General features: G+C 43.5%; 1 protein-coding gene across 2 annotated transcripts in view; it reads left to right on the top strand.

The window, feature by feature from the left end:
* pde10a (phosphodiesterase 10A) overlaps positions 1-27,863 on the top strand; it is an 899,745-nt gene that overhangs the window by 276,012 nt on the left and 595,870 nt on the right. For both annotated transcript variants that reach the window (XM_085981463.1, XM_085981462.1), the window contains exons 3-5: positions 10,100-10,128; positions 13,610-13,730; positions 22,598-22,665. In XM_085981463.1, the coding sequence (XP_085837589.1) occupies positions 10,100-10,128; positions 13,610-13,730; positions 22,598-22,665 (218 nt within the window). The remainder of the gene's footprint in view (positions 1-10,099; positions 10,129-13,609; positions 13,731-22,597; positions 22,666-27,863) is intronic.

Genomic DNA, 27,863 nt, shown 5'->3' with positions numbered 1-27,863 from the left:
ACTGACTTGGATGGAGAACTGGTTGGCAGACAGGAGGCAGAGAGTTGGAATAAACGGGTCTTTTTCCGAGTGGCAGGCAGTGACTACTGGGGTACCGCAGGGATTCTATTCACAATATATATTAATGATCTAGACGAGGGAACTAGATGTAATATCTCCAAGTTTGCAGATGACACAAAGCTCGGTGGGCGTGTGTGCTGTGAGGAGGATGCCAAGAAACTCCAGTATGATTTGGACAAGTTGGGTGATATGGCAGATGCAGTATAATGTGGATAAATGCGAGGTTATCCACTTTGGTGGCCAAAACAGGAAGGCAGATTATTATCTGAACGGCAATAGATTGGGAGAAGGGGAAGTGCAACAAGAGCTGGGTGTCCTTGTGCACCAGTCGCTGAAGGTAAGCATGCAGGTGCAGCAGGCAGTTAAGAAGGCAAATGGTATGTTAGCCTTCGTAGCGAGAGGGTTCGAGTACAGGAACAAGGGTGTCTTGCTGCAGTTGTACAGGGCCTTGGTGAGACCACACCTTGAGTATTGTGTGCAGTTTTGGTCACCTTATCTGGGAAAGGATGTTCTTGCCATGGAGGGAGTGCAGCGAAGATTCACCAGACTGATACCTGGGATGGCAGGAATGACGTATGAGGAGAGATTGGGTCGATTGGGCTTATACTCACTGGAGTTTAGAAGAATGAGAGGGGATCTCATTGAAACTTATAAAATTCTAACAGGATTAGACAGACTAGATGCAGGAAGGATGTTCCCGATGGCGGGTGTGTCCAGAACCAGCGGTCAGTCTAAGGATAAGGGGTAAGCCATTTAGGACAGAGATGAGGAGGAATTTCTTCACCCAGAGAGTGGTGAACCTGTGGAATTCTCTACCACAGAAGGCAGTTGAGGCCAATTCATTAAGTATATTCAAGAAGGAGTTAGATATATTTCTTAAGGCTGAAGTGATCAAGGGATATGGGGAGAAGGCAGGGACAGGGTACTGAGTTTGGATGATCAGCCATGATCTCATTGAATGGCGGAGCAGGCTCGAGGGGCCGAATTTCCTACTCCTGCCCCTATCTTCAATGTTTCTATCTGAGCCTTTGCTTTAAGAGCTGCGATCTGCAGGCTAGTGCACTGTCACTGCTAGCTGCAAGATGGTGCAGCCCCATCCCCTTCCCCCTTCAGCACCATGGTGGAACACAAACCTCCACACAGCAAACATCTGGGTGAAACATCTGTGGAGCTATGGCAGCCAGCGAAGGTGGGAGTACCAGGCAGTTGGGCACCCATTTGTGGACCCCGCATAAGATCCAAGAAATTTCCGCCCAAGTAAGAAGGGAGCTGTGGACAAATAAATGCCTCGTAATGTACCACAGCGCACAATGCTCCAACCCTACAAGGGCCATCAGCGGACTTCACTGCTCACCAAATGCTGTGACACAGCACATTGCCTGAGAAAGTCACATCGAGCCTCCAGAGGTGACCTTCGGCCTCCTCCTGAGGTTAGTGCTGGAATGAGCGCATTGTACCTCAGATTCTCTGCTCCGCTGATGTAAATCATCAGGCAGCACCAAAATGCCAGTGCTGCCTGCGCTCTCAGTCGGCGGCTGTCAGCCTTGTCCGGGACTGTTACCGGCAGGTTTCCAGCCTATTCGAATTTCTAGGCCGTAGATTTTACCTTCCAGTAGCGAAGTGCCTGCCGAAGAGGCCATCACATGCGGAAGTTGTGGATGTTATCAGCGTCACTCTGATCATTATATTTTCATAACATAGTTCAGAATATCTATTAAATCAATATTTATACATATGACCAAAATCACAACGTGTTTAATGGTTGTTATCTTGTGAATGCGTGTGAGATAGTAACTAAATCATAACTTTCCCGAGTACTAGCTGATAAAAAAAAATCAAACAGCTGTGTACTGAATCACAGCACCAGTAAGTCCTTGTCCTAATCCTGGAAACTCCCACCCACTAACTGATCTATTTATACAATACAAGAAAGTCTGGTTTTACACAGCTGACACAAACAGAAATCAAACACTCTCAACCTGGTGATGCTTAGCATGTCACACAACACATTGGTACAAAGTTAAAGGAACTCCACCACTACTGAAAGTAGAATGCTTCAGAAAAATGACATATACCCAATAAATCTTCAATAATAAAATTAGCTGATCTCTCAGAGCATTACTGACAGAAAAAAAATTGTGTTTCTCTTCCTGTAACAACCTCTGCTTCTTTCCTATTCGTTAATTCTTTGTGTCCATCCAAGTTTTCTCTTTGTCTGTCATGTACTCTTGTTTTTTTTCAACTTGTGAAACCAAGGCCCACAGTCCAGGACACCAAGGTTGAAAAAAAAATAAAGACTTGGTTAATCAGGAAATAGTGATTAGATGGCCACAAGACTGGGTCTTAAAAGTAAGGGGAAGGAAAGACTGAGGAGTTAAGGAGTTCCATTTTTGAGTTTCTTGCAAAGAATAAGAATAGGAGCCTGTGCTTGAGTTTAGTACAGGAGGGATCTGGGAGGAAGTGAGCATATAGGACAGTTTTGGAAAGGCTGACCAAACAACCCCGTTTTCCGGGGACAGTTCCCGGATTAGGTACTGTGTTCCTGGGCAAAAAATGTCTCTGGAAGAGTCCCCGGTTCAGAAAACTTGTTCCCGTGTAGTCTTTGGGCTGGAAGTTCATTATAGCCAAGGAATGGGCGGTGTCAGTAGAAAAGTTGGAGAATTAGCGCCAGGCTCTAATGCTTTAGACTGCATGCAAAATTCATGCTCACTGCTCAAAAAAATGATTGGAGTCCTAATTCAAGTCTTAAAGCCCAAGCTCATTGGCGTTACATTCAAAGGGTGGTCCAATATCAGGTACAGTCTAATTGCAAGTCATGATTGCCACAACCTTTTTTCAGTACTTAAAGAGGAGGTTCATTGATGCTACAGCACCTCATTCTCAGCATTGTTGGCTGTGCAGCAGCCTCAGCAAGGAGAAGGAGCCGGAGGACTGAACCAGGTGTACTCATGGCAGATCCATGCCCCAGGGCGAGAGCCTGTAGATTCTGTGATGAAGCATTGGTTTTCGCTGTGGAGAGACGGAGGGCGGTACTTTACCCGGCAAGAGGCAGTAGGTCCTCACCACAAGTCTTCTGCACCATGTGGAGGGAGGTAGCGCCGCATGTCTCGGGCAGCACTGTGGTCCCCAGAGTCCACCTCCAACATTGCACAAGGCTCTGCACACCATGGAGCCCATCATTTCCAGTCTGCAAAGGATGGTAGACGCCCAGAAAGATCGTGGTGACCCAGACCTGATACCACGTGTGATGGGCGATCTGGCAGCTTCCATTGCAGCACAGGTGGAAGCGATGCAACATCATAGTGCTGTAATGCAGTCTATACTTGGTGGCATCCAATCTCAGACTGCTCTCATGCAGTCTCAGCTTGCTGCCACACAAGCTCTGACTGCTGCCATCGTGGTTGGGTCTACCACCATCAACTGGGGCTTTCACGGTGTCACAGCAGGCCAGCAATCTGTGCTCCAACAGATTGTTAGGAATGCTGAGATGCTGCCCCAGGGGAGTGGCAGTGGGTCAGTGGAGCAGGAACCTGCTGTCCCCTCTCAGGATGACGGCATTCCTGTTCCCACCACTGCCACTCCGCCATTGCCCTTGTCGCTGCCTGTCATCCAGCCAGCCCAGACTGCTGCCGCCCATGCTGAGGTGGTGCAATCTACAGCTGGGCCTTCCAGGCCCAGAGTTGGTCAACGGTGTCCTGCAAGGCCATTTGAAGTCTCCCACATGGACACTCGGCAGCCTTTCACCAGCCCTGCTGCATGCACTGGGCCGACAATTCGTAGGAGCACTAGAGTAGGCAAAGGCACAGTAATGAGAGGCACTAAAGGATTGCACAAGGGTGAATAATTTGAGCTCAGGAACAGATTGCTGCAGCTGGTTGGATGGAGGCAGCGATGGCGACCCCGCCTTCCCACAACGAAGCGTGGTGGAGAAAAGGCCCTTTCGATAGCTCGGGCCGCACTGCACTCTGGGGGATTGAGTCACCTGACCCCGTGTTTTGGCCAATAGTGACTGGCCTGCGGGCGGAACCTTTAAAATGCACAGGAGAAGCCGAGGGCACAGTGAGAGCTGGTGGTGAATGGATTTACTTCTCTTGTGTTTTTTTAACTGAATAAGGCAAGGTCTAAATTCTCCCACCAGCAAGAGGTTTCTGAAGCCTTCTGAGATAGAGGGTGTTTCACACCTTATATGGAAAACCTCAATCTTTTTGGAACAAATTTAAAATTGAGAAATTAGAAGTTAGGGTATTCGGGACGAGTATCGATGGTACAGCACTATTGCCAGAACACACGCAAGATTCGAGATTCGGTGTAAAGTGAAAATGGCGTTGTCTCTATGCATATTCCACTAGCAGAAACAACAACGTCGTCATGCCGGTTTTCTTGAAATACGCCCTGGCTACTTTGCTGTGCTCCCACCCTGTGTGTCCCTGGATTTGGTTTATATGGTCACCCTATTAGGAAGAAGAGAAAAATTTAGAGAACAATGGCAATAGCACTATGAATGGAGAGACAAGTCGATAAATAAAAACAGGTGGGCGACATGAGGCAACATTTTTTGCACAGCGATTTGTGATCGGGAATGCGCTGCCTGGTGGAAGCAGAGTCAATAGTAACATTCAAAAGAAAATGGGATAAATACTTGAAGGGAAAAAATCTGCAGGGCTATGGGGAAAGAGCAGGGGAATGGGATTAATTGGATAGCTCTACCAAAGAGCTGGCAAAGGCACGATGGGTCGAATAGCCTCCTTCTATGAGAAATAGTATAGGAGAATAAATTAGCTGAAAAATGATAAATCCACAAATCACAAGAAAAAGCTTACAACAATGTCATCAACTTTGGTACAAAGTGGCATGAAAAAAACACAATGTGAGGAAAAGAAGACAAAAATAATTTTTTTATAATATGCGAAAGATAAATAAAATCTAAATCCAGGATCAGATCCTGGCCAATAGAAATTAATCCTGACACAGTTAGTAAATGCATCATCTGATGTGCTATTGAGCCACAATGATGCCATTCCGTCTTTTGGATGGGACATTAAACCGAGGCCCCGTCTGCTCTCTCAGGTGGACGTAAAAGATCCCATGGCACTATTTAGAAGAAGAGCAGGGGAGTTATCCCCGGTGTCCTGGCCATTATTTATCCCTCAACCAACATAACAAAAAAAACAGCTGATCTGGTCATTATCATATTGCTGTTTGTGGGAGCTTGCTGTGTGCAAATCAGCTGCCACATTTCCTACATTACAACGGTGACTCCACTTCAAAAGTACTTCATTGGCTGTAAAGCACTTTGAGATGTCCAGTGGTCGTGAAAGGCGCTATATAAATGCAAGTTTTTCTATCTTTCTTTCATGATGTTCAATTCATGTTCTGTACTGAGTTTCCTGATCTAGGCCAGGGGACAATGGGACACACAATTGGCCTTAGTACCCATTGATATGAAGGGTAAAATGTAGCAAAGGTCCTTGCTGCCATCCTCTATCTAGAGCTCCTTCCTGGAAAGTAAATGCTGGAGGAAGTCAACAATTGGGCTTACCTTTAAAACATCAATATGATCATACACTGAACAGTATGGACATAGATATACCAGGTTACAAAACAAACCAGTTCAAATCAGAGGCCATGATAATGAGGTAACAAGTTCCCTCACCAAGCAGGAGTGTAGATTCAAGTGCCAAGAAATTCGTACAACTCAATTGTACTATATAAACTGGCCATCTTGAATGATACCTGAAAGCACAAAGGGAACTGATTGTACTAACTGGGGCGGAATCACCATTCTGATCATGAATGACCTGCCAGAAATAAAAACAAAAAATGCAAGAAATACTCATCAGGTCACGCAGCATCTGTGGAGGGAGAAACAGAGTTAACGTTTCAGCTCGATGACCTTTCGTCAGAACTGTTAAGAGATGTAACACGTTTTAAGCAAGTACAGAGGCCGGGAAGGAGGGGGGGAGGGGAGGAAAGAATCAAAGGGACGGTCTGTGATCGGGTGGAAGGCAGGAGAGATTAAATGGCAATAGCGATGATGGTGCAAGGCAAAAGGATACGGTAATGGGACAAGTAAAGAAACAAAGATGGGTCTAGAAGAGGTGTAAATGGGAATGGCAGAAACATCAACAACAGCTACCGTCCGAAAAAATGGGGGCAAAGGTTATGATCTGATATCCTTGAACTGAATGTTGTGTCCAGAAGGCTGTAAAGTTCCATAATCGAAAGATGAGGTGCTGTTCCTCGAGCTTACGTTGAGCTTCATTGGAACAGTGTAGGAGACTGAGGACAGAAAGATCAGAATGGAGTGCAGAATTAAAGTGACAGGCGACCGGAAGCTCGGGGTCACGCTTGCGGTCTGAACGGAGGTGTACCGCAAATCTGCGTTTGGTCTCCCCAGTGTAAAGGAGACCACATCATGAACAGTGAATACAGTATACTAAATTGAAAGAAGTACAAGTAAATCACTGTTTCACCTGAAAGGAGTGTTTGGGGCCCTGGACCGTGGGAAGGGAGGAGGTAAAAGAGCAGGTATTGCCTCCCCTGCGCTTGTACGGGAAGGTGCCATGAGAAGGGGAGGGAGTGTTGGGGTGATTGAAGAGTGAACCAGGGTGTCGCGGAGGGAATGGTCCCTTTGGAATGCTGAAAGGGGAGGGGAAGAGAAGATGTGTTCGGTGGTGGGATTACACTGGAAGTGGCGAAATGGCGGAGGATGTTCCGTTGAATGTGGAGGCTGGTGGGGTGGAAGGTGAGGACAAGGGGAACCCTATCGTGGTTCTGGGAGGGAGGGGAAGGATTGAGAGCAGAAGTGCAGGAAATGGAACGGACACGGTCGAGGGCCATGCCAACCATGGTAGAGGGGAATCCTCGGTTGAGAAAAAAAGGAACATATATCAAAAGCACTGGTATGGAAGGAGATGGAGAATCTGGGAGAATGGAATAGAATCCTTATAGGAAGCGGGGTGGGAGGAAGTGTAGTCAAGGTAGCTGTGGGAGTCAGTGGGCTTAGAGTGGATATTGGGCGCTAGCCTATCCCCAGAAATGGAGACAGATAAGTCGAGGAAGGGAAGGGAAGAGTCGGTGATGGACCATGTGAAGGTGAGGCAAGGGTGGAAATTGGAAACAAAGTTGATGAAATTTTCCATTTCAGGGCGAGAGCAGGAAACGGTGCTGATACAGTCATCAATGTACTGGAAAAAGAGGCGAGGGAGGGGGCCTGAATAGATCTGGAGCAAAGAATGTTCTACATATCCCACCAAAAGGCATGCGTAGCTTGGACCCATGTGCGTTCCCAAAGCAACACCTTTTATTTGGAGGAAGTGAGTGGAATCAAAGGAGAAGTTGTTCAATGTGAGAACAAGTTCAGCCAGACAGAGGAGGGTGATGGTGGATGGGGACTGGTTGGAACTCTGTGCAAGAAAGACCTCAGAACATCGTCTACCTCCTACAGTGTGAATACACTAACCCATATTTCATGGAATAAGCAAGCATACTGCCAACTTTTTTTTTGGTGGGGTGGGGAGGGGAGAATGCTACACAGTAATGAAAGGGATTTTTTAGTATTTTTTTCACGCTCATGAACCTCTTTTGTAACAAAACCTTTCACAATGCAACAGTCCTTCACAAACTGTGGCAAGTACCATGGTACGTACTCGCAGTGGTCAGGAGTTAACTACATTACAATCCTGCTGTATGTTTATAAAATAAAATGGGTTAAAAGGCTGCAGTATCAAACAGTTTCTAAAACTACAGTAGAGCTATTCGTTAACAAGCAAGGCTGTTTATAAGCAATCAAAAAGCAAAGTACTGCTAGTGATGTGCGGGAAATAAAAATGTTAACAAAATGTGTCAGTTCTTGAAGCACTAATGAGTTTATAATAATTATCTAGTGCTTTGTAAGTAATGCAAACTACACCACAGTGCATTTTTTAGTTTCTGTCTCTAGAAATTGGTAAAGCAAGCAAGAGATAAAGAAATGCAGAACATAATTCAGTTAGCATCTTATTTTCCTACACTGTTTCTGTTAGATTTCACACCACATGTCCTCAATACTGGTGGATAATTTGAAACCAGGCACTACTTTTCAAGGTTCACACATTATTAGCTACACCAGTCAGCTGTAGAAAAGAGATTTAGGATTTCTGTCTAGGGTTAGTTCTATGCTGTTCTAATTTAGGTCGGGTTCTTGCTCCTTGTATTAATAAGCAGTTGATCTAGTGTTGGTTTTGATGCATTGGTTCAGATGTTCTTTAGGCAGATGATGTCAGCTACAACACAGCTCAACTTTTATAGCCTATGAACCGGGTAAAGTACAAGTCTTTATTCATCTCATCCCGAGTCTTGGTGCATTTTCTTCTCTGATCATTGCAAGGGGAGATGGGTGGTGGGATTTGTACACAACAGATGGGGTGCTAAGCTCCTGGAGCACGAGGGAAGGGATGCCTGGGTGTGGAAGCATCTGTGGGGTGTGGGATATCGAACTCCGAGGTCGCCTGGTGCAGAAGTAGTGGAGAATGAATGCAAGAGTCTGGGACAATTGAGAGAGGCCTTCAAGTTTAAGAAGATGGGGAGTGCAGAATTATACTGGAAGGTCTTGGATATGTGGATGTAGTTAGGGGCTGGCCAGTTGAAATTAAACCTGACAATTATTAAACGCATCATCTGATGTGCTATTGAACTTTAAATAACTTAAGCACGGCTCATGCTTAGTGCCAAGAAAGTTATAGTTGGACACCTACCTTCTGTCCCTGAGAATAGCACAATATGTATGTTGTGACCTTCCCTTTTGTTCTTTCATCAACTCCCCCTTTTTCCAGCCCCTAAACTCGCTTTCCATTTCCTGCTTTTTTCCAGGTCTGACGAAGGGTCATCGACCTGAAAAGTTAACTCTGTTTCTCTCTCCACGGATGCTGCCTGGCCTGCTGAGTTTTTCCAGCGTTTTCTGTTGTTATTTCGGATTTCCAGCATCCGCAGTATTTTGCTATCACAATGGCCCAGAAATTCGAGTCGGGGGCTTCCCGCGGGTGCAAGCCCCCGACCTGCACTTACCTAGCACGCCGGCGGTTGAGCTGTAGGGCCCCGTGGAATTCCGCTCCGGGGCCTGGCCCAGCTGCCGGCGCGCTGTGCTTGCGTGTCCCAGGGGCGTAGTTAGTGTGATGCGTCCCCTGGGATCACGTGAGCCATGGGCAGCCAATCGGAGGAGGGAAAAGCCCATTCATAAGACTGACAGGTAGACCTGTCAAAACTTATAAATACTACGGGCCCAAAATAGCAGTAAACCTTCAAATACATTTTTTTATCACACTTTTTAAATAAACTATAAATTACATTAAATAACTATTTTAAACAATAATTTAAATTTTTGAAAAAAATAATTTTATATTATAACGGGGCTAAAAATAAACTTACCTTGCTTTAAAGTATTTAAAAATAATAAACCTGTGGAAAAAATGTTTTAATTTTAATTAATTGACCACTTACCTTGCAAAAAGCAGGTCTTAGGCCTGCTTTTTAAATGTGTAAATCCTGCAGGCTTACCCTCCCGGGAAAACCTGTAAAAAAAAAACCTAAGTTCAAAGCACGCACGCGCAGCCTCCCCTGTGCACGCATTCGACCTCTGAACCTCTTCGTTCAGAGGATCGGGAGTGCCGGTTTCCCGCGCATGCGCAGTGCATGCAGGAAACCGGCAATTCCATTCGGCCTACGGGTGAGTACCCCGTGCGTACTCACCCGGGGAGAGCCGAATTTCTGGGCCATTATGTATGTTTTTGGCTTTCGCCTGGGCAATGACTTTGAATTCTTTAAGTGCTAACTGCTTTTTCTAAAAGTATAGTATGTGCTTCAAAGAATTTTTAAAGCTTGTCTCCAGGTCAGTGCCAGGAACACAGCTATAGCATTGTTCTAGGGTGGGGTGGCAAAGGGGAGCAAGGAAAAGGCCCAGGGTGGCAAATTCCCTCGGAAACAGCTGCTAACATTTTTTTCCTACTTTTCTTTTAACTCAAATTTCCTTTGATGCCTAATCATTTGTTTTGTTTTCTCACAGATGAACCCACTCCAACGGAAGTTAATAGGGTAAGTACAGCAGTAATGATGCTCCATTGCTTTACCACTGGGATGACTTGTAATTGCTTGACTACATGACAACACCTCAGTGTATCTGAGCAAATTAAAACAGCAATGCCACAGGAGAACATTTAGTGAAGTTTTGCAATTACCACACCTGGGAGAGCTGTAAGTCTCTGCACTGCAGAGACCTGAGCAGACACAGTACAGGCTCTCTGAATATAATATTGAAGATATTCTACGTCAAGCGTACAACCTTGACGTAATGGAAATATATTTTAAAACAGAAGTAACATGTTTAAATCATTCATCAGTCCCAGGTGACAACCTAATGAAATTACTAATTAGCCAAAGTAACTGCAAGGCACGAGGGAAGTTTCTATTCCTGTATAATGTTAAGTAATAGGGATCCACTTGTTGGAACATTTCTTTTCAAAGTGGCTGTGCATTTTTCCCTTGATCCATCTTTGAAAATTGATTAGAAATGTATGACAAGTTTTTATTCAATATTACTTTAAAACTGCATGATCCATAACCTCCAAAGTGTTGGCCCCAAAGCATCAAAAACATATTTTAAGTACTGAAATATTCTAATACACAAATATCAGCATGTTCCTGATAAGACATCATGGCCTAGAAATTCAGTATAGCCACGTTTGGGGCGCTACAGCCAGGCGGCCGCTAAAGTTTGCGCCCGGCGCAACTTCGCGCCACCTTCGCCGATATCAGTGGCATCGCCCCAAGAGGTTGCTGCTGCGCTAAAGCAGGCGATGCACGACTATCATTAGGCGCTAAGCCGGCGATCCGGGGCGCTAACACCGAGGACAGGCGCCGCGCAGGTGCGGCGAGTTGCTCAATGAAGGCAGACACGCTGGCGCCGGTCAGCTCTTAAAGGGGAAGGGTCGACTTGTTTGGCTGCCATGCCCTGCACACTGCAGCCCTGAAGCAAGGCCTGACCATTGCTGGTTCATCAGTTCTACGCCCTCAACCATGGGGAAGCCCGCTATTCTTCCAAAGCCGATTGCATGCTCTTGCTGCTTGTCCAGGGTCATGGGGAAGGAGATGTACTGACGTCTCCTTCTGAAAAGGGCATTGTTCACCTGGCGGATGCAGCAATGTATCGCGAACTGGGAGATGTTGGCAATGTCCCCAGTAGCGGATTGGAAGGAGCCAGTGGCATCGAAGTTGAGAGCCACCGTCACCTTCACTGCCACTGACAGAGACGTCCTGCTCCTCAGCTGTGGCTGCAGATCTCTGCGAAGCAGGTGGCAGATCTCAGTGACCACCTCCCTTCTGAATCGCATCCTCCGAACACACTGCTCCTCAGACATGTTCAGATATGAGAACTGCTGGCGGTATACCCTGGGTGGGTAAGGCCTCCTGTGCCGACGCCTGTTGGCCAATCTCCGTCTGGCCATGACTGGCACTCTCTCACGGCGTCTCTGATCCCTTTGAATGCAATGCAGAAAGCCAACGTTTCCACCCATTGCAGCCCCCATTATATGTGGCGACTCAAGGCTATGGCACTGAAAGTGAAATCCAAGTGCAAAGCTCTGGCCTGCAGCCACAAGTACCTGTGCAAGCGCTGAGTCAAAGCAGAAAGCTCTCTGCCTTTGTCTCTCTCCAAATATCCGTCTCTCACACAGAGGGATTGGCACAAAATGGCTGCCACTTATACTGCAGGAGGAGTCCCCTTTAAATAGCGCCCCCTCTACCAGTCGCTGGGGGCGCCAGGCGCAAAGAAGGGCGGCGCCACTGAATTTCCGGTTCGGGGCGCACAAAGGGCGTTGCATGATGAAATGACATCAGGATCTGCACGCGCAGCTGAGCGCGCGCAAAGGCTTTGCGCCGCCGCTAAATCTTTACTGAAGTTGGGGAGAGGCGCAGATCGCGCTGCGCCCGGCCGCTAGCCGCCTAGCGCCCCACATCTCCTCCTCCTAAGGCGCTAGCGGCTGGCGCAAACAACTGAATTTCTAGGCCCATGTGTTACAGTCAATAGTCCTGGGGTGAAATTCCTCTTGTTGATAATTTTACTGAAAAGGTCAGGGTGAGTACGTAACCAGATTTCACTCCACATTTAATTTCTCTGAAATATCCTTCTTGTACTTTTTATTTGGCTGAGAACTTAAATCAGTTCGGGTAACAAATATACATCGCATGGCTGTTAACCTTTATAACTGCGTGCTTTAAAAAAGGAAATTAATTCAATAACAATGGATTCTGCATGTAAAATATACATTCTAGATGTAATATATCAAACACAGATCCCAGATCAGATAATGCACAGAGTGGGGGTGTTACAAGGCTGCAACATTGAGGTCTTCAGATGTTTTCATAAACAAGTGGCATATGGCTGAAAACTATAGGCTTTTAAAATCCAAACTTAACATCATGACTTGTTGAGATATCCCCTGTTCTCTCCTACTCTCTTCAACCTATCCTGTACAGTGGGCTTAAGCCCTTCATCTAGGTCTCTCAGTAAGGGAAAATACAACACAACATAGTCCCTTAATATTCTTGTAATTTTCAATTATTGTGATCTACAATTTCAACATGTCCCTTGCATAATTATTTTTCAAAAGGAAATTGAGGGATCACAGATCTGTCAATGAATTTAAGGTAGTAATTAAATCTCAGGATTCTGCTAACAAAAACTGTTCAAACTTTGCACTTGCAATTCATGCTTTTTTTTTACAAAAAATGCTCAATCGAGTTGTTGACCGACATCAATTATGCAACACCCAATGTACTCATAGCCATTTCTTATCTGCTGCACACAGCTGAATATTATAAAAGAGAATTGAATTTGAAAGCAAAGGATTATCAAAGGCATTTTCTACGCAAACCTAAATTTCAAAATGATTTTCTGTTGATTATAGTTCAAGGATGCCGCATTCTTTAGTGTTAATACAATTGGCAATCCAGCAGTTTTTAATCCTAAGGCACACTATTTATCAATTTTAGCACTCATGAAGTGCAGGAATGCAGAATAATTAATATCTGTATCTCATATCTGATGCCCATCAGCATTCCATAGTTATTAAATTAAAACTGTTTAAAAAATGACTTCAGACAGAATATTTGTCTGAATATATTACTTTTATTTTGGTCTTTAGAATATGTTTTTACTGAAAATTACTTGACGGTTTGACATTTTTGTACAGCATGTTACTAGAGTGTCCTGTGGATTTTTTTTTAAATTATAACTTTTTTCATCAAATGAGTAAAAATTGTTTAGTCCATTGGAAGCCCAATCCACAACTAAACCAATTATACTTGAGGACTGAATAATATGCATAATTGTGCTTTTTTTGGCCATAACAATAATTGCTACTCTGCAGGACTTAATTGTTTGTAAATGTTGCAATACAATCTGATTATCAATTGAAAGATTGTTTACTTAGCCCTAGCTTAACTACTTTTGATGGTTACAAATGCTGAAAAGTTATTCATTTTCAAAGATAATGCATCATTCCTCCAATTTACTTAGTACCTGGACACTAACATGCAAGGAGTGGTCTATGAATTAAACTCCTACATAGAGCAGCGGCTGGAGGCTGGCGGCGACAACAAACTACTCTTGTTTGAATTGTGTAACATCCTAAAAGCAGGTAGGGCATTATATTTGTGAAATCCTGCATATAGGGATTATTCGATTGCTCATTTAGTCTTTTTTTGAAATTAAAGTCTATATGTATTGGGATTTTGTTTTTATTTCCCCTTCCCGTGGACTGCTTGTCACGCATCTCCTCCAGCCAAGATGATGTGTTGGAGATCTATGCCTAGGCTACCATCAATGCTGTTCTGAAATTGCCATTACAGGGTGCCCAAATGAATCCCAGTTTGATTGGTCCTTCAACTTTCCTTCCAATCCCTATTGGGAAATTAAGGTTATGTACCCCACACCGTGTACAGCATGAACAATGTACAAAGTGTAATAATGTAATTTTACTCAACCAGATTTACATAGTACAGCACCATTTATTTTAGTAGAGGTAAAATTTAGTTTTGTTGACAACAAAATATGTATTGGATTTCAAATGATATTAAAACAAAACAATGCTATAGTTAGAACTACTTGCATATCTACTTACAGAGATAAGCAGTAGAAAAAAGGGACATACAGGAAACTTTTGATTAACCGGCCCCTAAATAACCGGAAATGTCGGTTAACCGGCAAAATTCAGGAGTAGGTTCAGGTAACTTTTATTACTTTTTTTACTCCATTTGTTGCTGTGCAAGGGTGTAGCTACAGCTGTTGCTAAGCTACAGAGACGCTTGCAACTTGTGCCGATTGTTCTGAAGCTGTTGCAACAGGGTTTGTTGCTTTATACAGAGCTCTCAGCTCCGTATCTTTTACTATAGCGTTCGGTTAGCCGGAATTTTTGATAAACCGGCACCACGTCGGTCCCGTCCGTGCCGGATACCAGAAAGTTTCCTGTAACTAACATTATGAGAGAAACAAAATCCATGTGGATTGCGATAAAACACAAGGAGGGATCAGTCACTCTAATCGGGGTATTCTACAGACCACCTTATAGTGGAAGGGAAGTGGAGGAAGAAATATGTAGGCAAATCTATGAAATAAACAGGCAGTGGTTGTTAAAGGGGAAAAGCGAATGTAGTTTTTACAGTATGTACAAGAGTCCTTTCTTACCCAGTACGCAAGAAGCCCCACAAGAGAGGAATCACTATTTGGGTCTAGTAATGGGAAGTGAACCAGAGCAGATAAGTGAAGTAAGCATAGGGGAGCATCTAGGCTATAGCGATCGCAATAAAATAAGGTTTAAGTAATGATTGAGAAAGACACATGTAATACAAAGACCGTGGTAATAGTTTGGGGAAAAAAGCTAATTTGGGGGGATGAGAATGGAACTAGGATAGATAAATTGGAAAAAATATATTCTGCTAAAAAAAATAAGTGCAAACTAGCCAGTAATGAAACACCTTGGATGAATAAAGAGATGAGGGCAAAATTGAAACTGAAGAAAAAAACAAAAACATACACGAAGTATATGGACAAGAAAGGAGAGGATGACAAAAGAGAATACAAAGAGGTTAGGAAAGAAGTTAAAAAAACAATTAGGAAGGCAGAGAGGAACTACAAAATTAAATTATCAAAGAATATCAAAATAAATAGTAAAGTATTCTACATACACATTAATAACAAAGGGAAAATTAAGATAGGGATAGGGCCACCAAGGGATGAACAAGATGAACTCACGGGTAATGACAGTGAAATGGCAGTAATACTTGAATAATTACTTTGCTTCAGTATTTACCAGGGAGACTAACACGTCTGGTCTCCATATTACAAAAGGATATAGAAAAAATATAAGATAGTCACCAATAAATCCAAAGAGAAATTCAGGAGAAACTTCTTTACTCAGAGAGTGGTGAGAATGTGGAACCTGCTACCACAGATGTATTTAAGGAGAAGCTAGATAAGTACATGAAGGAGAAAGAAATAGAAGGATATGTTGATAGGGTGATATGAAGTAAGATTTGAGGGGGCTCGTGTGGAGCATAAAGGCTGGCATAGACCTTTTGGGCCGAATGGTCTGTTTTTGTGCTGTAAACACTATGTAATACAATATGAAATCTTCCCCTACCAGTACTTTGTGTGAAATGTTCTTGCTCCTACTATATTGATTTTTGGGGCTTACACAATTATAAAATATTTCTCTTCTATCCATGAGAAGAAATCCCAGTTTTTCTCTCCTTGCCAGTAACCTGCTTGAGAACCATCATGTCTGATCTTACAGTTGACATAAGGGTTGGGTCTGTCAGCAAGTGGTTATTTTGTTGTGATATGGATGAGGATTGTTGCTGGTCCAAACACAGTCAACCCGTTGAGAATTCACTACTAGCCAATTACATGCTTGAAGTTCTTCATTCCAGCTATTTGTAAGAACTTACTAAATCACGAGAGTAAATATCACAAGGCCAAAACTTAGACATACTGGTATCTCAACCGCTGTGTGGTTTCTTTAAAAAGTGGTCAAACGAGCCAAAGTTCTCTTCTCCAAGTCACTTTGATACTTTGGTAGTTAAAGGAGAGTGAGAAATGGGATTTTGCTGATATAGTCACTTTTCAGAATTCAGCTGTACCTGTCTAATTCCCCACCATTTTGCACTTAGCTCCGTCCGTGTCTAATTAGGTGTGAGCCTTGGCTCAGTGGTAGCATTCTGAGTCAGAAAGTCATGTGTTCAAATCGCATTCCAGAGACTTGAGGACAAAATCTTGGCTGACACTTCATTGTAGTACTGAGGGAGTGCTGCATTGTCAGAGGAACCATCTTTTGGATAGGACGTTAAACCAAGGCCTCGTCTGCCCTCTTGGTGTTCTGCCCAACATTTATGAAGAATGTAAAATGGTATAAAGTAAATCCAGATTATTACTTCAAAGTACCAGAGGGCCTAAATCAAAATTAGTGATTAAGTAAATTAAGAACGTGCATCAGGAAAACTTATTTAGTCAAAGAGTAATAAATATTTGAAATAATTTACCAATAAAATAATAGAAGTAAAAAGATTGGGGTTATTCAAAATACACTGAAATTATATGATGGCAAAATTAATGTACTTGAGGGATGAGCTCAATGGCATTTTCTTATCGCTGAGTTTTCTTCAATTCTTATATGTCCCCAAGTAAAGTCACAGCAGGATTGCAAATAGCAGGATTCGCTCCCCCCCCCCCCTCCCCCATTACAGCCCTAGAATGTTACAAATCCTTTGCAACCATAATTTCTCAGCTAAAGGCTAACCGGATCGAGTCGCCCTTCAATTTTCCATTTCTCTTGTGGGAAAGTGCCTGGATTCTCCAAGGTGCCTCCCCACCGTACCCACAGAGAGGAAGTCTGCAACTCACTATACAGAGCACTGCTGCACAGACTTGATTAGGTGAGGAGCTGGGAGAAAACAGAAGTTGTCATACCATCAAAAGAAAAGATTAGAAATAGATATACTGTGTCATTTTAATATCAAGTGAAAATTTCATGCTGGTGTTGCTACTGAACTAGAATGCAACGTTGTGAATCCGGAAAATGGGTATTTTTTAATCAAGATTCTGATTTCTGACTTTTCACAACCTATGGTAACACATAGTTAAAGACCTGTTGTGGTGTGACTTTTTGCAGTTATTTACACTTGATATTTTATTTGATTGACATTTGTTTTAACACTGAATAATCTACAGCAATTCTGTGCCAGACATCTATCGATTTTTTAATAAACAACATTACATAGGATATACAGCACAGAAACAGGCCATTCAGCCCAACCAGTCCATGCCAGCGTTTATGCACCACTCAAGCCTCCTCCCGTCCTTCCTGATCTAACTATCGGCATAACCCTCTATTCCCTTCTCCCTCATATGCTTATCTAGCCTCCCCTTAAATCCATCTATACTATTTGCTTCAACCACTCCCTGTGGTAGCGAGTTCCACATTCTCACCACTCTGGATAAAGAAGTTTCTTCTGAATTCCTTATTTGATTTCTTAGTGACTATCTTATATTGACGGCCTCTAGTTTTGCTCTTCCCCACAAGTGGAAACACTCTCTCTGTATCTACTCTATCAAAACCTCTCATAATTTTAAAGACCTCCATTAGGCCACCCCTCAGCCTTCTCTTTTCAAGAGAAAAGAGACCCAGCCTGTTCATCCTTTCCCAATAGGTATGCCCTCACATTTCTGACATCATCCTTGTAAATCTTTTTTGCACCCTCTCCAGTGCCTCTACATCCTTTTTATAATATGGCGACCAGAACTGTACGCAGTACTCCAAGTCTGGTCTAACCAAGGTTCGATACAAGTTTAGCACATAACGGCCTAGAAATTCAGTGCCCTTAGCGCCGATTTTGCGGCGCTAGAGGGCCTAGCGCTGCAATTGGCGCCGGCGCCTAAATTGCCTGGGGCCCTTCCGCCGCGGTAGACCGGTAGCGCTGCGCCGGCACCGATGACGTCATCGGTGTGCGCAGCGTCCCGGTTGCCGTGGTGACGAGCCCCAGCGCCGAAATTGACTTGCGGCCGCCTCGCCCGTGGCAGCCGCAAGCAACGTTCTGGCAGAGGTGCCTTGCACAAGTTTGCGCCGGCGCATTAAAGGCCCCGCGGCGGCCGGCCGCTTTCCCGCCGCCCGCCTGGCCGCAGCTCCCTCCCCGGACTTCCCCCCCCCCCCCCCCGGAACAGAAGCAAGCCCGGCACTTGTCCGAGGTGCCGGGCTCATTTTTAATAAGATTATCGCGGGCCGCGGCCGGGTGCAGGCAGCTCCTCCTTAAGGGAAGGAGGAGGCCTGCACTTCCCGAACCTGCCGCACCGCAGCGGGCGCCGCAGCGCCGGAATAGCGCCGAAATTCAGCGCATAGCGCCAGTTTTCAGGCGCTAACAGCTTTCAGCAGCGCCGGCAGCCGTTTGGGCGCAGAACCAGTGAATTTTGGGCCCGACCAGCGCGACTTAGCTCCGGCACTAACTTCCGGCGCTAAAGCCCTGGCAGCGCCAAAACTCAATTTCTAGGCCAGTTTCTCTACTTTTCAATTCAATCCCCCTAGAAATAAACCCTAGTGCTTGGTTTGCTTTTTTTAATGGCCTTGTTAACCTGTGTCGCTACTTTCAGTGATTTGTGTATTTGTACCCCGAGATCCCTTTGCTCTTCTACCCCACTTAGATTTGTATTTTCCAAGTAATATGTGACCTCCCTATTTTTCTTACCAAAATGTAATAGCTCACATTTATCTGTGTTGAATTTCATTTGCCAATTATATGCCCATTCTCCAAGTTTATTAATGTCTTCTTGTAATTTGTTGCAGTCCTCCTCAGTATTGACGATCCCACCCAATTTGATGTCATCGCAAATTTAGAAATTGTGTTTTTGATTCCAAAGTTTAAATCATTAATATAAATTGTGAACAACAGTGGTCCCAGCACTGATCCTTGTGGAACACCACTTCTCACCTTCTGCCATTGTGAATAACTACCCTTTACCCCATCTCTCTGCTATCTGTCTTGAAGCCAGCTAGTTATCCATTCTGCTACTTGTCCCCTGACTCCGCATGCTCTGACCTTAATCATTAGTCTATTATGTGGTACCTTATCGAAGGCCTTTTGAAAATCTAGATAAAATACATCTACTGCATTACCTTTGTCTACTCCCTCTGTTACCTCTTCAAAAAATTCAATGAGGTTGGTCAAGCAAGACTTTCCCTTTTGAAATCCATGCTGACTATACATTGTTATCTTTTTGGTTTCTAGATGTTCTTCTATTTTCTCCTTTAGTTGGGATTCTATTATTTTTCCTACCACCTTAAGCTTGACTGGTCTATAGTTCCATGGACATGTTCTATCTCCCTTCTTAAATATAGATATTATGTTAGCTATCAGCCAGTCCTCTGGCACTACACCTTGTTCTAACGAATTATTAAATATGTGTAGTAATGCCTCTGCTATCTCTTCCCTAGATTCTTTTAAAATGCGCAGATGTAATCCATCCAGACCAGGGGTTTTATCCTCTTTGAGTTTGATTAATTTATTTAATATTTCTCTTTATTTTAAATGCAGTTATCTCATTTCTAATTCATCATCCGTGCCATGTCCACCTGTTCTGTCTCTCTGGTAAATACTGAAACAAAGTAATTATTTAATATTTCTGCCATCTTTCTATCGCTGCCTGTGAGATTATCCTGTCCATCCCAACTTTCCTTTTTTATTTATGTACCTGTAAAATATTTTACTATTTTTTATGTTCCTTGATCATTTAATTTTATAGTTCCTTTTTGCCTTTCTAATTGTTTTTTTTACTTCTCTCCTAATCTCTTTGCACTCTCCCTAATCATGCTCTCCACTGCTATCCATGTACTTAGTGTATGCCTCGTTCCTTACCCTCAATTTTCCCCTTATGTCTTTATTCATCCATGGTGTCTCATTAGTGTTCAGCTTGTTCTTGTTTTTTAGCGGAATATATTTTCCCCAGACTCTGTTGAACACCGTTTTAAATGTTTCCCACTGCTGTTCTACATCATTGTTTACCCATTTTATTTTCCCAAGTTCTATTCTCAGCCCCACAAAATCAGCTTTTCTCCAATCTATTACCCTGGTCTTCGTCAATTATTATCTTAAAGCGTACTATATGGTGATCACTATTGCCTAGATGTTCCCCTACTGTTACATCTTTTATCTGCTCTGGTTCATTCCCCATTACTAGATCCAATAGTGAATCGTCCCTTGTTGGGCTTCTTACATAATGGGTTAGAAAGGAGTCCTGTACACATTATAGGAACTCCATTCCCTTATCCCATTTTCCTACCTCTTCTGGCCAATTAATATCGGGGTAGTTGAAATCCCCCATGATTATTATTCTATGTTTTTTACTCATTTCTCTAACTTGTTTGCATATTTCTTCCTTCACCTCCCTTCCACTATTAGGTGGTCTGTAGACTACTCCCATTAGTGTGATTGATCCTTTATTATCTTTTATCTTTATCCACATAGATTCTATTTTTGTCTTGCTGATAGCTGCGTCACTTTTTTCTACTGCTATAATGTTATTCCGAATAAGTACAGCTACTCCACCTCCCCCTTTTCCCTTTCTGTCTTTTCTAAATATGTTATACCCTGCAATGTTTAATTCCCAGCCCCGATTTTTCTGTAGCCATGTCTCAGTAATCCCTACTATGTCTGGTTCCTCGCAATGTATTATTGCTTCCCATCCCCCTGTTTTATTATGGACACTATGTGCATTGTTGTACAGCCAGTTTAACTCATTCTTAATAGCAGTTCCTCTCACTTTATTGTTAACCATCTTTTTACACTCCTGTTCTATAATTCTATTTATTCCCTGGCCATCAATGTCCTCCCTTACTTTATTCTTTCCTACGCTCTCCATTCCTGTTTTGTTTATATTTAGGCTAGTTTCATTTCTTGTAGATCCCACCTCCCGTCTTATTAGTTTAAAACCTTTGCCACCTCTCTCTTTACCCTTTCCGCTAGGACACAGGTCCCATCCTGGTTCAGGCGGAGCCCATCCCATCGGTACAGCTCCCTCCTGTCGCAGCACTGGTGCAAGTGTCCCATGAAAAGGAACCCCTCTTTCCCACACCAGCCCTTTAGCTATGTGTTAATTCTCATGATCTGACTGTTTCTATGCCAATTTGCATGTGGCTCAGGCAGTAATCCAGAGATTATTACCCTCGAGGTCCTGCTTTTTAATTTTGCTCCTAACTCCTGATATTCCCTCAGCAGGACCTCTTCCCTGTTTCTACCTACATCGTTTGTTCCGACATGGACCACGACAACTGGACTTACACTCTCCCTTTCCAAATTCCTCTCCAGCCTCCTTGAGATATCCCTTATCCTGGCACCGGGTAGGCAATAACCGGGATTCTTGTTCGTGGCTGCTATCTATCCCCCTAATTATAGAATTCCCCTATCACTACAACATTTCTATTCCGCTCTTTCCCCCCCCCCCCCCCCAACCCGGACAGCCTTCTGTGTCATGGTGCCTTGGTCTGCATTGTGGCTGTCCTCCCCGCAGTCTTTCTCCTTGTCCTCACAGGTAGTGACTGCATCATACCTGTTGGACAGGACCAGTGTCTGCGGGACCTCCTTCTCAACCTCTCCTAAGTCCTCGCTACCCGGCTCCCTAACAGTCACACCCTCCCTTTCCTGAACCTGTGCTTTCCTCTGGAATGTGACTGTGTTCTGGATAAAGCTGTCCAGAAATTCCTCCCCCTCCCTTATGTTTCGGAGTGTGTCTAACTCGCACCCCAGCTCAATGACTCTGAACTGGAGTGACTGAAGGCCGATACATTTCCTGCAGATGTGGAAATCCGAGACAGTCTCGCTGTCCACAACTCCCACATACTACAGTCCTGACACAGCCTGCCCTGCCATCTCTAGTTTTTTTTATTTATTTGCTTATTGATAGCCTGAATTAATTTAATTAAAGTTTTTATTTGAATGATTATTTATGGTTATATTAATTAATTAGTTTATCTAGTTAAGTTATTAATTTAATAAAGTATTATAGTTCCCCAGCTTAGTTTAAACCACTGCCTAGCTTAGAGAAAAAAATGTTGTAATACTCACCAACCAATCACCTACCTGCTGTCCTGTGGAGGCAAAAGCAGCTCCTCCTTCCCCCTTTGCTCTGACTTCCCACTCTCCAAATTCCCAAGTTTAACACCCTGTTTAATTGCACTCCATTTAAGATCACTCTGTGCAGACCACTCTGTGCGTCAGTAGATAGTGTTCACTTTTATACCTGTTATACATGAAAATCAATAATTGGTAGCTGTTTTTAATTTTATTTGTCTGCTTTTCTGTTTTTCAGTTTTCCAAATTGCCCAATGGAGCAGAAAGTCAATATGCAGTATTCACTCTTTTCTCTATAAAGCATTGTAAATGCAGTGTTGTAACTCTCTGTCCTAATCATTTACACCTTTCTGCACTGCAATAACAGTCGCTCTTTCTGTTACTGTTTTCACAGCTACCAGTGCTGACGAATTTGAACTATATTTTATAGGAGAATGCAACAACGTGAGCACAGAACAACAGGTGACGGAAACTTTTTTTTGGACTTAACATGATATTGCAATATTTTAAAAACCAAGGGCTGCATTCTACTCCCATTGGCAATATTGAAACGGGAATATGGCAACAGGCCTTTCCACCCAAATTTCCAACCTTTTCTACTGCTATCCCACCCAAATTTGAGTAGGACAGTGGACGTAAATCCAGCCCTAAATGTCTTGTGATACTAGTCATTAGTGAGCTGTTTTGATGTTAATCAGTCACCACAAGTAGAAGTGAGTAGCTTACCTGTACAAATTGATGGTTCTGTTATATTCCAGAACCACTTTAGGAAGTGATTGTGCTGATCTGACTTCCACCTAAACTGGGTTTTGTAAAAATTTAGAATGTGGAGGTGGTTTAAGAATGAACACAATTTCACAGCAAAATAAAATACCTGATGATTTAGCTCATTAAATTACTGTTACATGGAAATCAGATAGCTAAGTATGCATTTCAAATTAATTAACCAGGTGCATGCCAGGCAACATTGCTGATTTCATGCCCAAAAACTGATGTGATTATTATTGCAAAAGCAAAATACTGCGGATGCTGGAAAATCTGAAATAAAACAGAAAATGCTGGAAATACTCAGCAGGTCAGGCAGCATCTGTGGAGAGAGAAACAGAGTTTAAGGGGGCGATTTTGCCAGCTCTGGGAGGCGGGTATGGAGGCGGGACTGCTGGGAAAATGGCAGAATTTGGGGGCAGGTGCCCTACCCGACTCCATGCCAACTTCCTAGGAGGCGGGTAGCCGTCCCATGCCGGGTCCCGTCTCCTTGGAGGCGGGAACGGATTAAAGCCTATTAATTGCCTGGTAACAGGTAGTTAACAGGCAGAAAATAGGATTATTCCCTTTTTGCCCTCATACGTGCGGATTTCCTGAAGGCTCCAAAACACGCCAGCTCATCGAGGCGAGTACTGGGTCTGTGGGGGTCGGGGAGGTGCAAAAGTGTGGTGTGAAGGTAAGTGATGGGTGCAAGTGTGGAGAGGTGAGTATCTGAGTTAAGTGCAAAGTGTTTTTAAAAGTGTACTTAGCTTTGTTTCTTCCTGCAGGCTTCAGTCGGTTTGTATGCGGAGAGTCTCGCACCTCCGTGTTGCAGATGAGAGATGGCCAATGCATTCTCAGATGCAACAACTATCTCATTTCTGTAAAAGAAAGAAGGTTGATGAGGTCTTTAATGCAAGACCTGATCAAACTGCAGAGAATGTCACTGTTTGACAGCTTCACAGAGCTATCAAACGGTGACAATTCATCTGTCAAAAATTTGTGACAGAAGAAACGTCATACGTTGACGTGCTCTGCAACCGGCTTTCCCTTGATTGGCCTGCTAAGCCCGCTGGGTGGGCTTAACAAGGTCAATCAAGGGAAAATAGCGTGGGTTGGCCACAAATCGATGGAGGTGGGACTAAAACCCGACAAGCAGCAGTCCCGCCTCCAACGTGCCCCCATTCACAAAATCGCCCCCAATGTTTCAGGTCGATGACCTTTCATTAGAATAGGTGATTGCCCGTTTTATCCCAGTAATTTCCTTTGTTTTGTAATTGGTTGCCTTGAATCATCCCTATTTTTCTTGGTACTTCTAAAAGCAGTATAAGAAGTATTGATATGTTGCATTTTCCTGCATGGTTACTTTTTCTTTCTTTTTATTCTGACTTGCTTTTATCTAATTATATTTTATATGTATAATACAACAGCATTGTTTCCAACCACTAAACAAATCAAATCGTTGCTGGCCCCATACTTTAATCATAACCTTTCAAAGTAATGTGGGCTGAAGATCAGAACCTGTGTTTGCAGCATCCATCTTCAAGCATCACAATCACAGCAGCAACTTGCATTTATATAGCACCTTTAACATAGAAAAATCTCCTAAGAGGCATAGGAAGAAAATGAACACAAGCAACATAGTCCTCTACTATAGTGGACTCTTCTTTCGTATGGTAGGAGCAAAGCAAATAAAATGTCAATATCTAAGTCAGATATCCAGGCCAAAGCTGCACTTGGTTTCTGTCATGCACTAATTATTGGATCAAATTATAACAAACCATGCAAAATGCAGGAGAAATCTTGTGGTTTGTAAGAGAGATTTTCAGATTGTTTGTCCCTAATGATCACAGACATGGAGCAAGCAAATCGCAGATCTTGAGCAAATGGAATGTGTGGCCCTTCAAAAAAGATATGTGCATTTCATTATGGGTGTATGCATTTAACTGTATAATGTATACGTTGCACTTATATGGTGTATGTGACTTCACAACATGATGCTTGTATCTGCAGACTTGGAAATGCAAATTCCTTTATAATTCCTCATCCAGGTTTTTCAGTATTCTGCTTATCGATCCTGCTTCTGGACATTTGTTTTTCAAGTAAAGCAGTAAAATACTACTAAGAAGAAATTGTTATGGTAGTGCAAAGGGAAGGTGCTGCAATTATTTCCTGACAAAGCTCCTATAGGTTTACAAGAATAGTTTAGAATTATTTTCCTCAAAACTTGAAGTATTTTCCTGCCTGAAAAATAAGATTCTTTTGCAACAAAATTAGAAGTTGAAAATGCCTTTGTTGTTTATTTTTTCTGCCCCTTTAACTTTTCATGATCTAATTAGCCAAAAAGACAGTTGGGTAATTTGTGACCCGGCCTTCATTACTGTCATTCCAAATCTAGTCACGAAGAGGTGAACCAGAGCAGTCGGACATAGCTGTCTGGCCATCACTCGGTGCCTTTGTCTAATAAATAGCATGGCTGGTAACTCAGTCATGGTACCCACATTACACTTGCCTGTGGTGTAACACTACCTTGGAGTCACAACTCTGCTTTAATATCACCATAAAATAGTACCATAGTGGCTCTGATGTCACCACAACCGGACATGGTATTTCGGAAATGAAACTCCAGTTAACTCATTTCATCAAATGTAATGCTTCACTTTCAATTTATTTAACCCTTAACAACTACTACTAGCACTTCCTCTCTCTCTCTCTGGATAGTTTTACAGGCTTCCTTTTCATGCACTGTAATGCAAAGGTGACCAAAAAATTGATGATAAAGGAGAAAATAGAATATCAGGGTAAACTAGCAATAAATATAAAAACAGATTGTAAGGGCTTCTACAAGTATGTCTTTTCTTAGGCAGTCCCTCGGAACTAAGGATGACTTGCTTCCACATTAAAAATTAGTTCTCAGGTGACTGATGAGTCCAATGCGGGACCTACAGTCTCTGTCACAGGTGGGGCAGGCGGTGGTTGAAGGGGCGGGAGGGTGGGGTGCTTGGGTTGACGTGCACTCCTTACGCTGCCTGCGCTTGGCTTCCACTTGCTCCCGGCGAAGAGACTCGAGGTGTTCGGCACCTTCCCAGATGCTTTTACAAGCATGTAAAAAGGAAGAGAGTAGCAAAAGTAAGCGTTGGTCCCTTAGAGGCTGAAACAGGTGAAATTATAATGGGGAATAAGGAAATGGCAGAGACTTTAAACAAATAGTTGATACCTCTCTTTACAGTAGAAGACACAAAAAGCATACCAAAAATAATGGGGAACCAAGGGGCTAATAAGAGTGAGGAACTTAAAGTAAATAATATCAATAGAGAAAAAGTACTTGAGAAACTAAAAGCTGACAAATCCCCTGGACCTGTTGGCCTACATCCTAGGGTTCTAAAAGAGATGGCTGTAGATATAGTGGATGCATTGGTTGTGATCTTCCAAAATTCCCTAGATTCAGGAAAGGTCCCAGTGGATTGGTAGGTAGCAAATGTAACCCCGCTATTCAAGAAAGGAGGGAGAGAGAAAACAGGGAACTACAGGCCAGTTAGCCTGACATAAAATAATGGGAGAACAGGAGATGTGTTGCTGTTGCAAGATGTGGGAGCTTGTGGACATTTTTGTCCAGGGCGACTACATCTGCAGTAAGTGTCTGCGGCTCGAGGAACTTCGGCTCCAAGTTGAGGAGCTGGAGTCCGAACTGCAGACATTGTGAGACATCAGGGAGGGAGAAAGTTACCTGGACCTTTTGCTCCAGGAGGCAGCCACAGATTAAATACTTTAGAATAGACACGTGGTCAGGGACAGGAGGGTGTGACTGTAAGTGAGGCAGGTACGGGGATCCAGGAGGTAGTATTGCAGAAGCCTCAGTCCCTGCACTTGTCCAATAGATTAGAGGTTCTTGCAACCCTTGTGGACAAGTGCGGGGAGGACGAGCAAACTGACCACGGCACCGTGGTACAGGAAGCCGTTCAAGTGGGGAGGAGTAAAAAGGAAGGTGGTTGTAGTAGGCGACAGTATAGTTAGGGGGATAGACACTGTTCTCTGCAGCCAGGAGCTTGAGTCCCGAAGGCTATGTTGCCTACCCGGTGCCAGGGTAAAGGACATCTCCTCCAGGCTGGAGAAGAACTTGGAGTGGGAGGGGGAGGATCCAGTTTTCGTGGTCCACATAGGTAGGACAAAGAAAAAGGTTCTGCTGAGAGAGTTTGAGCAGCTAGGGACTAAATTAAAAAGCAGAACCACAAAGATCATAATCTCTGGATTATTACCGGAGCCACGAGCAAATTGGCATAGGGTCAATAGGATCAGGGAGATGAATGCCTGGCTCAAAGATTGGTGTGGGAGAAGTGGGTTTCGATTCATGGGGCACTGGCACCAGTACTGGGGAAAGAGAGAGCTGTTCTGTTGGGACGGACTACACCTGAACCATGCTGGGACCAGAGTTATAGCAAATCGAATAACTAGGGAGGTAGATAGGGCTTTAAACTAAATAAGGCAGGGGGTGTGGGGGGGGGGGGTCCCAGTGGAGAGAAATCTAGAGTGCTAAAAAGAAAAGACAAGGAAGCAGTGCAGGAAAGTGATTGGGGTAAGGATAACCAGATTGTGTCAGGAAGGGTTGGAGCATACAAACAAAAGAGTGCACTAACAAATAGGGTCCGGGTAAGAAAAAATGGGAAGACAAATAGGGCCATAGTACAAAAAAATGTTAAGATGTCTAAAAAATTAAAAAAAGCAAATCTAAAGGCACTGTATCTGAATGCATGAAGCATTCGTAATAAGGTAGACTAATTAACAGCACAAATAGATGAAAACGGATATGATATAATTGTGATTACGGAGACATGGCTGCAGGGTGACCAAGGCTAGGAGCTGAATATCCAAGGATATTCGATATTTAGGAAGGACAGGCAAAAAGGAAAAGGAGGTGG

Source organism: Somniosus microcephalus, chromosome 3, assembly GCF_052327205.1.
Source record: "Somniosus microcephalus isolate GS21.2 chromosome 3, FLI_Smic_1.0, whole genome shotgun sequence".
NCBI lineage: Eukaryota > Metazoa > Chordata > Chondrichthyes > Squaliformes > Somniosidae > Somniosus > Somniosus microcephalus.
The sequence above is the reverse complement of the archived record's forward strand: the minus strand, read 5'-3'. Positions and strand labels throughout refer to the sequence as shown.